Source organism: Melanostigma gelatinosum (assembly GCF_949748355.1).
Source record: "Melanostigma gelatinosum genome assembly, chromosome: 7".
Lineage (NCBI taxonomy): Eukaryota > Metazoa > Chordata > Actinopteri > Perciformes > Zoarcidae > Melanostigma > Melanostigma gelatinosum.
Genome location: NC_136640.1, coordinates 1,375,790 through 1,389,994, shown reverse-complemented (window position 1 = coordinate 1,389,994; position 14,205 = coordinate 1,375,790). Strand labels below are relative to the sequence as shown.

At 43.0% G+C, this 14,205-nt stretch overlaps 3 protein-coding genes across 6 annotated transcripts in view; all 3 read left to right on the top strand.

The window, feature by feature from the left end:
* shkbp1 (SH3KBP1 binding protein 1) overlaps positions 1-1,243 on the top strand; it is a 12,508-nt gene extending 11,265 nt beyond the window's left edge. For both annotated transcript variants that reach the window (XM_079271709.1, XM_079271708.1), the window contains one exon: positions 1-1,243. This exon is cut by the window's left edge and continues 678 nt beyond it. In XM_079271709.1, coding sequence (XP_079127835.1) covers positions 1-67 — 67 coding nt within the window. In that variant the 3' untranslated portion in view covers positions 68-1,243.
* A 2,261-nt stretch (positions 1,244-3,504) lies between these two features.
* Positions 3,505-9,716, top strand: parlb (presenilin associated, rhomboid-like b). Of its 3 annotated transcripts, none has more exons than XM_079272492.1 (10): positions 3,505-3,631; positions 4,601-4,823; positions 4,898-5,038; positions 5,676-5,724; positions 5,852-5,947; positions 7,045-7,194; positions 7,305-7,375; positions 7,797-7,898; positions 7,975-8,072; positions 9,030-9,716. In XM_079272492.1, the coding sequence occupies exons 1-10, from the start codon at positions 3,555-3,557 to the stop codon at positions 9,175-9,177; spliced, it is 1,155 nt and encodes a 384-aa protein (XP_079128618.1). In that variant the 5' UTR covers positions 3,505-3,554; the 3' UTR covers positions 9,178-9,716. The 3 variants fall into 3 exon arrangements, with proteins under 3 accessions (XP_079128618.1, XP_079128620.1, XP_079128619.1); XM_079272494.1 differs by having other exon boundaries at positions 7,327-7,375; positions 7,705-7,898; positions 9,030-9,171; XM_079272493.1 differs by having other exon boundaries at positions 3,528-3,631; positions 4,604-4,823.
* A 1,571-nt stretch (positions 9,717-11,287) lies between these two features.
* Positions 11,288-13,818, top strand: LOC306779505 (claudin-1-like; the record flags this gene model as incomplete). The annotated part of the gene is made up of 5 exons (XM_079271454.1): positions 11,288-11,504; positions 12,150-12,314; positions 12,635-12,716; positions 13,308-13,421; positions 13,722-13,818. The coding sequence occupies 5 exons, from the start codon at positions 11,288-11,290 to the stop codon at positions 13,816-13,818; spliced, it is 675 nt and encodes a 224-aa protein (XP_079127580.1).
* Between the last annotated feature and the right edge of the window lie 387 nt (positions 13,819-14,205).

Here is a 14,205-nt window from a genome sequence, read left to right as displayed (position 1 = left end):
TCCGGACAGCCCCGCCACCGGACCGCCCACCAGCCCCAAACCACACATGAACGAGACCAGCTTCTGATTGGCTCTTCAGACTGAGACTCTGCTTCTGATTGGCTCTTCAGACTGAGACTCTGCTTCTGATTGGCTCTTCAGACTGAGACCAGCTTCTGATTGGCTCTTCAGACTGAGACCAGCTTCTGATTGGCTCTTCAGACTGAGACTCTGCTTCTGATTGGCTCTTCAGACTGAGACTCTGCTTCTGATTGGCTCTTCAGACTGAGACTCTGCTTCTGATTGGCTCTTCAGACTGAGACCAGCTTCTGATTGGCTCTTCAGACTGAGACCAGCTTCTGATTGGCTCTTCAGACTGAGACCAGCTTCTGATTGGCTCTTCAGACTGAGACTCTGCAGACAGACTCTCCACTGTTTTATGAAAGCTGCATTGATTGATATTCTCAGTCAATAAATCGAATGACTCGGTGATGTCAAAGGGCTCTGTTGTAGTTCTAACAGCGTCTGTTAGCTGTAGCCAGCTAAGCTAATGCTAACACTGAAAATGAGGCTAACTGGTCCCAGTTGTACTGGAAGTTACATCGTAGATGTACTCAGTGAATACAAAAGTAATTTAAATGATGTTATATTTATACTTTAATGTTTGTGTTTTCAAACGTTTCACTTTATTTTACGAGAGAAAAGTAATCTGAAGATGAGGAATAAAAACCGTTAACGTTATCTATATTTAAGTTTGCAATTCTATATAGCTAAAGTACATTTACTCAAGTACTGTTCCTGAGTACAATTTCCAGGTACTTGTACTTTACTGTCATTTTCTGCTACTTTCCACTTCTCAACAGCTCAGAAGTGCATATTGTACTTTTTACATTTTTAGTTACTTAACAGATTCTGATTATTAATCAACTAATGATTGATGCACTATTACAGATTAAACTACCAGCAGTGGATATGAACAGTGTATATGAACATGATAATATAACATATATTATTCTGCAGAAGTAGTAGCTATTGATGTGAATAGTTGTACTTGTAACAGAGTATTTCGACACTGTGGTATTAGTACTTTAACTGAAGTAAAATATGGATAAATGTGGTGGAGAAGCTTCGATGACTGTTTGTGTGACGTGGAGGAGACCAAACCGGAGCTTTCATGAGCTTCATCTTTGTTTCTGTTGCTTTTTGAACCAACAGGAACGTTTTCTAACCTTTTGTATCTTCAGTCTGAACAATCTTTTATAAAAAAAACACAAAAGTTTGTATCAAAGTTTTATGTTATTTATTTGTGTGATTTGTTGATGACTGTAAAGTCACTCTGTGATGAACAAAAAAGCATGTCTTCTTCAGTCCGTTCACTTCTTTGCAGAGCTGAACCTGAACGCACCGCCGTCACAGCCAATCAGCTTTCAGCTCTTCTTTAGTTCTGAGATCTGAGACAGCAACTCTTTATTTTACAGACTCCATATTTTATGATTATTTGTAGGAAATATCTTTGTTTTATTAAACTTATTACAGGCAAAACATTATTATAAACTTTATTATTTTATATATGTTGAATTAAGTTAATACTTTGCAGTGTACTAGAGTACTACACAACAAATATGTCAACTAATAAATTATGTATTATTAATATTAAACTACCAGTGTTGAAGAAAACCATCATATAACTTGTGAATCCAACTGTTGTTACAATCTTAACTTCCATGATTGCAGTAAACACGAGTGTTCCTCTTATGTCAAAATATCCAGAATCATTTGAGACGTAAAACCTCATCACAAGTAAACAGTTAATATGTAACACATATTCTGGTACCAAACAACATTCTTAAGAGATTAGGGGCAGACACAGGGGCGCCAACCAAACAACATTCTTAAGAAGAGATTAGGGGCAGACACAGGGGCGCCAATCAAACAACATTCTTAAGAAGAGATTAGGAGCAGACACGGGGGCACCAACCAAACAACATTCTTAAAAAGAGATTAGGAGCAGACACGGGGGCACCAACCAAACAACATTCTTAAAAAGAGATTAGGAGCAGACACGGGGGCACCAACCAAACAACATTCTTAAGAAGCGATTAGGAGCAGACACGGGGGGGCACCAACCAAACAACATTCTTAAAAAGAGATTTGGAGCAGACACGGGGGCACCAATCAAACAACATTCTTAAAAAGAGATTAGGAGCAGACACGGGGGCACCAACCAAACAACATTCTTAAAAAGAGATTAGGAGCAGACACGGGGGCACCAATCAAACAACATTCTTAAAAAGAGATTAGGAGCAGACACGGGGGCACCAACCAAACAACATTCTTGAGAAGAGATTAGGAGCAGACACGGGGGCACCAATCAAACAACATTCTTAAAAAGAGATTAGGAGCAGACACGGGGGCACCAACCAAACAACATTCTTAAAAAGAGATTAGGAGCAGACACGGGGGCACCAATCAAACAACATTCTTAAAAAGAGATTAGGAGCAGACACGGGGGCACCAATCAAACAACATTCTTAAGAACGATTAGGAGCAGACACGGGGGCACCAATCAAACAACATTCTTAAGAACGATTAGGAGCAGACACGGGGGGGGGGCACCAACCAAACAACATTCTTAAAAAGAGATTAGGAGCAGACACGGGGGCACCAATCAAACAACATTCTTAAGAAGAGATTAGGAGCAGACACGGGGGCACCAATCAAACAACATTCTTGAGAAGAGATTAGCAGCAGACACGGGGGGGGCACCAACCAAACAACATTCTTGAGAAGAGATTAGGAGCAGACACGGGGGGGGGCACCAACCAAACAACATTGTTAAGAAGAGATTAGGAGCAGACACGGGGGGGGGGGCACCAACCAAACAACATTCTTAAGAGGTGAGCACAGCAAAAGAGGCGTGAATTTTGACTACAATAGTGATCTGTGAAAAGCAGTACAGGAGTCGTTTCAATATACTGAACTGGTTGATGTTGGCTTGATCTTATTAAAACACTACCTGCTGGTTGCAAACTCCAGTTCGCCGTCTCTTCTCGTCATTTTGCCACAACACCAGCAGTCATTCAAGTGATGAACACATTAATGTATCTAAAATATAATGTATATTGTTCTGCATAATACTTGTACTAACCAGCAGCATATACACAATATTTACACATCTGAACAAATCTGTGTGATCAGCTGGATCAGCTGTGATCAGCTGATCCCCCGTCATCAGAAACAGACGTAGCTTCACGTGACGCAACTGAGGAAAGGACGTCTCATGTCTCCTAAAACATATTTCCTTGTTTCCTCTCTCCTTGCATGGTTTCCTCCATGCATCCCTGGTGGGAGGGACTAGGACGCAAGGAAAGGACGCAAATGAGGGAAACGGGGATAAAGTTAAGAGACTTGAGATGAACCCCAAGTTGAACGAGCCTATTGCGTCTTTAGATCTTTGCGTGACGTCACTCCGTTCCACGCTGCCAGCTGTGTTCCTACCACCACCATGAACGACCCGGAAGTGATCTAGCTCTACCGGTAATGAACGACCCCTGCCTGGGTCACCGGGCTCCACTATGGCGTGGAGGAGCTGCGCGGTTCTGCTCAGACTGAGCGGAGAAGATGTTTTACGGAGCTCTGCGAGGGGAGGCAGGTCAGTAGAGGCGGAAGGAAAGGTGTTGAAAGGTAGCTACCAAGCTAACGTTAGCAGGTAGCTAACAGAGCTGTTTGGTTCTGGGTTGATATGTCTATTTAACTGGGTTTAGCATGCTAACGTTAGCGGGTAGCTAACAGAGCTGTTTGGTTCTGGGTTGATATGTCTATTTAACTGTGTTTAGCAAGCTAACGTTAGCGGGTAGCTAACAGAGCTGTTTGGTTCTGGGTTGATATGTCTATTTAACTGGGTTTAGCATGCTAACGTTAGCGGGTAGCTAACAGAGCTGTTTGGTTCTGGGTTGATATGTCTATTTAACTGGGTTTAGCATGCTAACGTTAGCTGGTCAGCTCTGTATCACTGTAAATACGAATAAAGAGCCTCGCAGGTACTGACACGCTCCCACAATCATGTTAGTCCAGAGGACTCACTCTGAAGTGGAACAAAACAGCTCCAATCATCAGTGTGCCTTTCGACTACTGTACATCTCACTGGGAGCTGTTTCTGTACTAAAATACATGGAAGTTCATGAGCTGAATGACAGTTTAGATGACGCTCATTCTACGGACGCATCAACATTAACAGCTTGTTGTGTTGCTGGTTGACACTTAAACAGTCACAGGAAACTTCACAAATCTCACGTTTTGGGGATTTGTTTTAGCTCAAGGAATCTTTTCATGAAACGTATTAATTCTTCGCTCCAATGACTTCAATAAAACCCATTAAAATATGGATTTAAAAGTGACACTGAGATGAGTCCCCTGGACCTCCAACTTATCTCAGACTGATCAGAAACTGTTATGAAATACTTTGTGGATCACTCGTAGACCAAATACTGAGAGTCTTAAAGTTCAGACGGACACAAACATGATTTTTAGGAGTTGGTCTTCACTACTTCTTCATCCTGAGGACCTTCAGTGAACGTGGCCTCTGGTCTTCTCTGCTTGTTGAATTGTTCTGTTTGTCCAGCAGGTGGCCTCACAACTTCCAGCAGAGATGCGGCTTCAGGAAAGCCGCCAAGAAACCAGAATCCAAGAAGGTGGAGGAGGAGCTGGTCGCCCCCCACACAGAGTCCTCGGAGGCTACGCTCCACCGTCGGACCCCGGCCCCCCATGTGGAGCAGCATCAGGCTCCACCGAGGTCCCCCCGGGCCTTCAGCCGGCTCCTCAGACCGCTCGTCTTCACCGTGGGGGTAGGTGTGGTGATGTTAAGCCTGTTGGAGGTGACGTCATCGGCGACGTCAGACGGGCGTTAACTCCATGTCAGTTTACAGGCTGCTCCTTCGGATCCGCGGCCATCTGGCAGTACGAGTCTCTGAAGTCTCGAGTCCAGAGCTACTTCGACGAGATCAGAGGCGATTGGCTGGAGAAGCTGCGTCCTCAGAAACAAGGAGACGTCCGCAAAGAGGTGAGGCGGGTCCAATGATCTCTGACGTCAGACTGAAGTGTTTCAGGTTCAGGTGTGAACGGGAGTCAATATTTTCCTCTGACATCCTGTGAAATCTGTCTTTTTGTGAACAAATGTTGTCGACCGACTCACGGAAGAGAAAACGTCAAGGATTCATTTGAAAATTGTGCATTTAAATCAGCGTAGTGTGTCCTGGTGGGTCACAGATGTGATGGCCCGGTCTTTCAGATTCTGGCAGGAACACATTGTTCTATCATCAAGTCTGAAAAACATCAGAGGAAATGCAAAATGTTTGGAAAGTCTTCAATAAAGGCTCTTAGGTGGAGTTTTTCAGGGATTTTTCTTATGGAATTGAATTCAAACCAGCTAAAAGTGATGCTGTAATGCTAAGCTAAGGGATTTTGAGTTCTCAGCAGAATCCCGTGACCCAGTAAAGACCGACAGACATTCATCCATCAGCTTTTCAGACAGGAAGTTGTCTAATTAACATACCTTGTTCTGGCGTACATCATTTTCAAAAGCCTTTGGTCAGAGTGTTCAATCCAGACACACGTGAAAACATGTTTACAGATTCTGCTGGTGTTTTGAGGATAATGTGATTCACCGCCTGAGCCCTGATTGGATGTTTGTGTTTCAGATCAACCAATGGTGGAACAGCTTGAGTGAGGGTCAGAGGACGGTCACAGGTGAGACGGCATCCAAACAAACTGCGGAACAAATTTACATCCAGAATCCGTATTAAACTTTAGTCTAATAAACGTTACGGTTATAATCTTCACCCGTCTGTCTCTGTGTTGTTGGTCTTGTTCTCAGGGATCATTGCTGCTAACGCCATCGTGTTCTGCTGTTGGAGAGTACCATCTCTGCAGCGCTCCATGATCAAATACTTCACCTCCAACCCGGCCTCCAGTGAGTCTGCATGCTCACACTGTTACGAACAGCTTTTTCAGGTCCTCGGGGTGGTGGGTTCAAGGCCCCACATTCTGATTACGTTTTAGATTCAGCTTTTAAACAGATCAAACCAACAACAAGTCTGTAACTGTTGCTGACTGTTTGACTGTTGGTTGTCTCTATCTGACTGTTGTTGTCTTTTTCTGTCGGTTGTCTGTTTCAGACAGTTGTCTGCTTCAGACTGTTGTCTGTATCTCACTGTTGTCTGTGTCTGACTGTTGTCGCTTGTCTGTGTCTGGCTGTTGTCGATTGTCTGTGTCTGACTGTTGTCGATTGTCTGTGTCTGGCTGTTGTCGCTTGTCTGTGTCTGGCTGTTGTCGATTGTCTGTGTCTGGCTGTTGTCGATTGTCTGTGTCTGGCTGTTGTCGATTGTCTGTGTCTGACTGTTGTCGATTGTCTGTGTCTGGCTGTTGTCGCTTGTCTGTGTCTGGCTGTTGTCGATTGTCTGTGTCTGGCTGTTGTCGATTGTCTGTGTCTGGCTGTTGTCGATTGTCTGTGTCTGGCTGTTGTCGCTTGTCTGTGTCTGGCTGTTGTCGATTGTCTGTGTCTGGCTGTTGTCGATTGTCTGTGTCTGACTGTTGTCGATTGTCTGTGTCTGACTGTTGACGATTGTCTGTGTCTGGCTGTTGTCGCTTGTCTGTGTCTGGCTGTTGTCGATTGTCTGTGTCTGGCTGTTGTCGATTGTCTGTGTCTGGCTGTTGTCGATTGTCTGTGTCTGGCTGTTGTCGATTGTCTGTGTCTGGCTGTTGTCGATTGTCTGTGTCTGGCTGTTGTCGCTTGTCTGTGTCTGGCTGTTGTCGCTTGTCTGTGTCTGGCTGTTGTCGATTGTCTGTGTCTGGCTGTTGTCGATTGTCTGTGTCTGACTGTTGTCGCTTGTCTGTGTCTGGCTGTTGTCGATTGTCTGTGTCTGGCTGTTGTCGATTGTCTGTGTCTGGCTGTTGTCGCTTGTCTGTGTCTGGCTGTTGTCGATTGTCTGTGTCTGACTGTTGTCGATTGTCTGTGTCTGACTGTTGTCGATTGTCTGTGTCTGACTGTTGTCGCTTGTCTTCCTGCAGAGGCTCAGTGCTCTCCGATGCTCCTCTCCACTTTCAGCCACTTCTCTTTCTTCCACATGGCCGCCAACATGTACGTCCTCTGGAGCTTCTCCTCCAGCGCTGTCTCCATGCTGGGCAGAGAGCAGTTCATCGCCGTCTACCTGTCTGCAGGTGCTGCACCACAAAACACCTGTTCATCTGACCCACAGTTTGTTTCTCATACAGGATACTAAACAAGTCAATTGATGTTTACATTGATTTGATTGTCCTTATTTTTCCAGGTGTTGTTTCTTCATTTTTCAGTTATGTGTGTAAAACGGCCACCGGGAGGTTCGGTCCGTCTCTGGGAGCCGTAAGTTGCAACAAGACAAAACGAATCAAAGTTTACAGACTAATCACAAACCATAGATAGTAGTAAAGTAAATCATATTTTGTTTTAAAGCATCAAAGGTAGAGAATTACTGTTTTACAGCACAACAGCTGTAGTAGAATAATTGGTCAAATATCTGAATAATGTCCACAAAATTAACAAAATAATGTTAATCAAATATTTTTTAAATGTTTGTGAAAATAATCTGCAAATGTTTGTTTATTGTTATGCACCAAAACACCAAGAAAAATTCCGACTTGACAGTGAACCTGGTTCTGATTCTCAAAGCCTGTGTGTTTACTGTGACTTAGAGGACCTAAGTCCTGGATCTGTGGGGGACCTCAGGGTCCAGGATCCATAAACCCAGCACAGTGTCTGACCGGCTGTCTGTCTGTGTCTTCAGTCCGGAGCCATCATGGCCGTCCTCGCTGCCGTCTGCACCAAGATGCCAGAAGCCAAACTGGCCATCATCTTCCTCCCCATGTTCACCTTCACTGCTGCCAACGTAAGACTTGCTTCACCTGCTGCACCTGACTGACAGACACCATTAATCTCATCCTGCCCCCCCCCCCCCCCCCCAGGCTCTGAAGGTCATCGTCGCCATGGATACAGCAGGTGTGGTGATGGGATGGAAGTTCTTTGACCACGCTGCTCATTTAGGAGGAGCCTTGTTTGGAATGTGAGTCTTGCTGCTGGTGTTCCAGCTCTTCTGTTAAGTCGGTTCTGTGTGTGTGTGTGGGGGGGGGGGGGGTTTGATTTATACCAATGGGAAGAGTGCGTCACGTGGATCCAGATCAAAATGTTCACGCAGTCGATGTCTTCCTTCATTCGTCTTATTTCTACTACTCAGATAAATGTGAGGTTTTTTATTTTGAGCTCAAATCTTCTGGGATTGTTAACATTTGAACCATGACGTGTGGTGGACAGACGTGTGGTGGACGGACGTGTGGTGGACGGACGTGTGGTGGACAGACGTGTGGTGGACGGACGTGTGGTGGACAGACGTGTGGTGGACAGACGTGTGGTGGACAGACGTGTGGTGGACAGACGTGTGGTGGACAGACGTGTGGTGGACAGACGTGTGGTGGACGGACGTGTGGTGGACAGACGTGTGGTGGACGGACGTGTGGTGGACAGACGTGTGGTGGACAGACGTGTGGTGGACGGACGTGTGGTGGACAGACGTGTGGTGGACAGACGTGTAGAAGAATAATACTAGAAGAAATCAGCATTTTATTAATCGATGATGTCATTGATTTTATTCCCTCATATGTGGGATGGAAGGATCGACTGTTACAGTAAAAGGAGAAATACCAAACGAACTAAATCACCAAAGTCACAAACGGTACCGATGGAGCAGCAGGTCCTGAGCTGTGAGAGGTGGAGCCTCTGTTTGATGGATGGAGTGTTTGTAGAGATCACGGATAACGGCTTCATTCCTCATCACGAAGGTGAAGAGGTGGAAACATTCTACATATGGCGTTCACTTAAGCTGAGAGACAATCGTTTAGGAGTCTAAAATACGTCCATCTACTGGAGTCAAACATTGAGAATGTTTGTTGCAGTGACACAATTATCAAATGAATAATCTGAAATAACTTCCCATCATGCTCTCTGTTCCCTCGCTCTCCTCCAGCTGGTACATCATGTTCGGTCACGAGTTGATCTGGAAGAACCGAGAACCTTTTGTTAAACTTTGGCACGACCTGAGAACTGGAGGAGGTTCTGGTGGAGGAGGTGCTGACGGAGGAGGAGGTGCTGACGGAGGAGGAGGCGCCGTGTAGGACGCTGAAACACCGGGGCTGCTGGGAAAAAAACAAACATGTAAAGATGTATAAAATGTAGAGGCCGGTTCGCTGCACCATTCGGCTTCCCTAGGACAATGATTCATGTTCATCTTTATCAAAGATCATTGACATTAATGAACGATTCCGATTCTTTTGACTGTTTTTTGTGTTGAAGTTTGTTTAGTTAGAGAGAAATAATCTCAGCGGTTACAATAACATGAGGACTGTATTAGGAGTTACTCTGGTTCTGGTTCTGAAGCCAGAAGTTCCAGTAAAGTCAGAGGAACTCAAACGCCCCTCTTAACGTGAGACAGGATGAAGTGAGTTGTGTTTTCTGCTTATTTATGTTTGTTTTCTTTTGAATAAAACTGTAAAATGATGACTCCGACTGTTTCGAGCTCCTGTTTCGAGTTGCTCCTCCTGCTTCCTTTCCTGCCAGTGCACAGTTCCACTGTAGTAGTAATGCCAGCAAGCCACTAAATTATCAGGAATTTAGCAACTTCAATTTGTAATCACTCAAACTCCAGCGTATGAAAGCATTGACAAACCCCACTCACTATTTCTGCAATATAAAAAAGATGTCCTGACTAAATAAGCAACAATCTGATTTGATTAATAAATAAACACAACTGTTTAAGTTTCAGAGTATTTTTAACTCGTGATTGATTTGTTCAAGCTTTTATTCTGAAGTTGGAGTTAACGTTGAACAGCTAACTGATCTGCAAACATGAAGTCGGTTTGATAAATAGACAGTTTAACGGCCGCAAAGTGTCGGATCAACAGAAACGCGCTGGTTTCTACATGTGGACCTCATGATGAAAGTCATTACTCACGTCACACTGTAAGACGATGGTGAAGAGAGTGAGTTTAGAAGAGAACATGAATTACAATAAATGTACAACAAATAGATATCAATGTGAAACGTTTAAGTATTTCTTTAGCATCTTAAAACCTAAACAGGGCTATGAAATAAAAATTAAGTAGAGCGAAGAGATTGAAGAATTTATTAATATAAAAATTGTCACAATTACTTTTATTTGTATTTTTGTCATGACAGGTACCGAGCGGGCAGCGCCCTCTGGTGGACAAACTAGTTTAACACTTGGTATATTTATTCTTCTGGATTAAATATCTAGCTGCTTATCAGTAGTTTGTTCAGAAGATGTACATCCAATAAGAAGTGTATTATATGTTTGTGTATATATATATATATATTTGCAGATTCAATACATAAGGATCCGAAAAAGTTCCAAACAAACAGAGTTGGAGGTGAAACTGAGGTTCATGTGTCAATAACATGTGTTCGCTGGTTCATTGACCCCTCAGAGGATCAGATCAGAGAGTCAGACCAGGTTCACACTGAGACCACATCACTGAAACTAAACCGGACAAACTGCTGCAGAGAGGAACCAGAACCAGAACAGAGACTTGGAAAAAAGCTTCACTTCCTCCTCAGACGGTAAGAACTCCACAAATGTGGACGTACTTTTAAAAAGTGTAGATTTGACTCATTGTGTTTATGATGATTCATTCTCTCACACGCTGCCGTCAAGATGTGAGTCACTGTGTTTAACAATAATACATTTTATTTGTATTGCTCTTTAAAAGGTACTCAAAGGTACTTTACAAAGTAAAAACAGAAACAATAGAAGTAACTATACAAACAAAAGAGATGACATAACAGTAAGAACCAGCACAAAAACATACATAACTAACTGTACAAACAGTTCAATCGTATTTCCTTTATTTCACAATATTGTTCATAATGATTCATGAAAGCAAAACAAAACGGGGAAGCCAACAACTTTCCCCTGACTGACTGAACGTTAGCTGTTTGTTTGTGTTGTTTTTGTGCATAAACGTAACAAAAACCTGTAAAATCAGAAAACACTCGTGTTAATCTGTTTGTGGGCTCGTTGTTGAAGACACTCGCCTGTTTTAAGGTACGAGGTTTCATGTGGTTCATAAATATAACTCTGAAACCCACATTAGCATGTCAACCAAAAACAGAGGATCCAGAACGGAACCCTGAGGAACCCCACGAGGTGATTATTCACACTAACAAAGTTCCTGTTGTTCCTCCAGCTGTTATCCAGCTGTGAGCAGCATGGCGGCGGGGCTGCAGGTCGTGGGTCTGCTCCTGGGCGTGGTCTCCTGGTGTCTGCAGTCCAGCTGCACCTCCTCTCAGGCGTGGAAGGTGAGGAGTCAGCAGGAGTCGGTGACCAACAGTCAGTGGCAGTTTGAGGGTCTGTGGATGAGCTGCGTCGCCACGTCGCTGGGGTCGATCCAGTGCAGCCGGTTCAAGACGGTGCTGGGACTACCGGGTGAGTCCTGAGCAATAAATCCCATGATGCATCTGTGTTTATCGAGCCGTTCCAGAAACAGAATAAATGTTTAATGGGTTTAGCAGCAGTTTGACTTGAAGTCCTGAACTTATCACTGAAATAGCAATGACGTTTATCAATGATGATTAATAATGCGTTTTAATGTATTCACACATTTTGTTATTTTTACGCTTCAATTCATGTGAAAGGAAGAAAAATGTCTTCAAATTTACCAAATAACATTAAAACTATCTGTAGAGTAGACCCTTTAATGTGATTAGTTGTTTGTTTAACACTTTGAAACATAAAAAATGTGTTAATATATTAATATATCACCCTTAAGATTGTCAGAAGATAATCTAACCGTCCCTGATAAATATATAAATAAACAATTGAAAAAAAAATTGAAATATAAAAATTTTAAGATTTAAAAAATTTATAAAAATTGAAAAATTAGTAAAAACAATGTACATTTAAAAATTAATAACAATTAAAAGTTGTATACAATTTTTTAAATCTATAAAATTTTAAAAATGTATAAAAAGAAGAAACATTTATAAAAAGAAGAAAAATGTATAAAAATGTATAAAAAGAAAAGAAATTGAACTTCTTATGGTGTGTTTTTACATCCTGCTGCGTCTCCAGCTCACCTGCAGGCCTGCAGGGCTCTGATGATCCTGTCCCTGCTGGTCGGTCTGGCCTCCATCATAGTCTCCGTTCTGGGACTCAAGTGCACCAAGATCGGCAGAACCTCAGAGAAGGTCAAGGACCAGATCGCCCTGAGCGGAGGAGTCCTCTTCATCCTGTCTGGTGGGTGAAGTCATGATGTTATTGCCTTCATGTCCTCATGTCTACATGTCCTCATGTCTTCATGTCTACATGTCCCCATGTCCTCATGTCTACATGTCCTCATGTCCTCATGTCTACATGTCCTCATGTCCTCATGTCCTCATATCTACATGTCCTCATGTCCTCATATCTACATGTCTTCATGTCTACATGTCTTCATGTCTACATGTCCTCATATCTACATGTCTACATGTCTTCATGTCTACATGTCCTCATGTCTACATGTCCTCATATCTACATGTCCTCATGTCCTCATGTCTTCATGTCTGTCTCCTCCTCAGGTGTCTTCACTCTGACTGCAGCGTCCTGGTACGCTGCCCGAGTCATCCAGGAATTCTACGACCCGTTTTACGGAGGAGTCAGGTCAGCATCATGTCCAATCTGGGATTAGGGTTAATTCATATTTAGTTAATTAATAAATATTTATTTATGAATTACAATCAGCTATTTTTTAGTTTGAATTAGAATCACTGAGTAGAATTTAATAGTATTTTATCAGGAAAGTCAAAGATGCAGAAAGTTGATGAATTTTATTCGTTGGGATGAAACGTAGAAGATTAATATTATTGATTCGATTTAATGTCCTGTGATACAAATTAAAAGTTTGATTTAAACAATGAATCGACCTTAAATGAAATGTGAGAGGATATCTATTTAATTCAGGGAATCTAAATCAATTTCACCCAGATATTCAGTAAAATATTAAATTACTTTGATGAAATACTTCATAAATATGAATCAGGTTTCCATGTGAAATTAATTCAGAATTTATTATCATTGAAAATATTTCTTTTTGTAATTCACTCTCATACTCAAAGTTGTACTTAAAGTGTGAGCCATGTCTATGATGTGTAGCTGGTTGTGTAACTGTAACTGGTTGGTCCCATTGTTTCGGCTGTTGGATGTGTGAGTCACTTCCTGCTGCTGACTCGTGACTGTGTGCTGGCGCTGCAGGTTCGAGCTGGGTACCGGTCTGTATCTGGGCTGGTCGGCCTCCTGTCTGGCCATACTGGGAGGGTCTCTGCTCTGCTGCAGCTGCAGGAAGACTTCCTCCGCCGCCTCAGCACGGTACATGTTATGTGTTCGTTGGGCCTCGTTTTAATGACAGATGATGCTTTGTTTTGAACTACTCACTCCGCCGCTAGCTAACGTTAGCTCTCATTCAGTACTCGCTGTCTGAGTCCACGTGTCCCTGGAAACAAAGCTGTGATTTATTACCTACAGCTGTTATTTCAATGTGTCAGATGCATATTGATTCAGTATTTACAGCACAGGTAGTTCACACTAAAGGACTCAGTCCACAGATCCTCGGCGTCGTTTGTGTGTTTTTGGTTGTAAATTATGAAATCTCCCGTTTTTCTCCTGCAGGCAGTTTTCATACAACTTCTCATCTACGAGTCAAGGACAGAAGATCTACAGAGCAGCTCCGGCCTCAGACAGCAGCAGCTCCAAAGCTTACGTCTAAAGCGCCCGACAACCTCAATCCAGATCAGCCTGTTGGATTTTATTTGTCATGCAAATTTAAATGTTTTTAACGAAAGGAGTTTTATTGTGAAGGGAACCATTTTCCGAACCGTCCTGGTTGTTTTTATTTTGGAAGTGCTGTAAATAAATGTTTCCTGAATCAGTTTGAGTTTTTCTCTCAGCTTCTTCAGACAGAAGAAACATATCTCAGATCAGCTCTTGGTCATGAGAACTGCTGCTGTGACCACACGTCGCCATCTTGGTTTTTGACCGTCGCCATCTTGGTTTTTGACCGTCGCCATCTTGGTTTTTGACCGTCGCCATCTTGGTTTTTGACCGTCGCCATCTTGGTTTTTGACCGTCGCCATCTTGGTTTTGTCAAGGATCT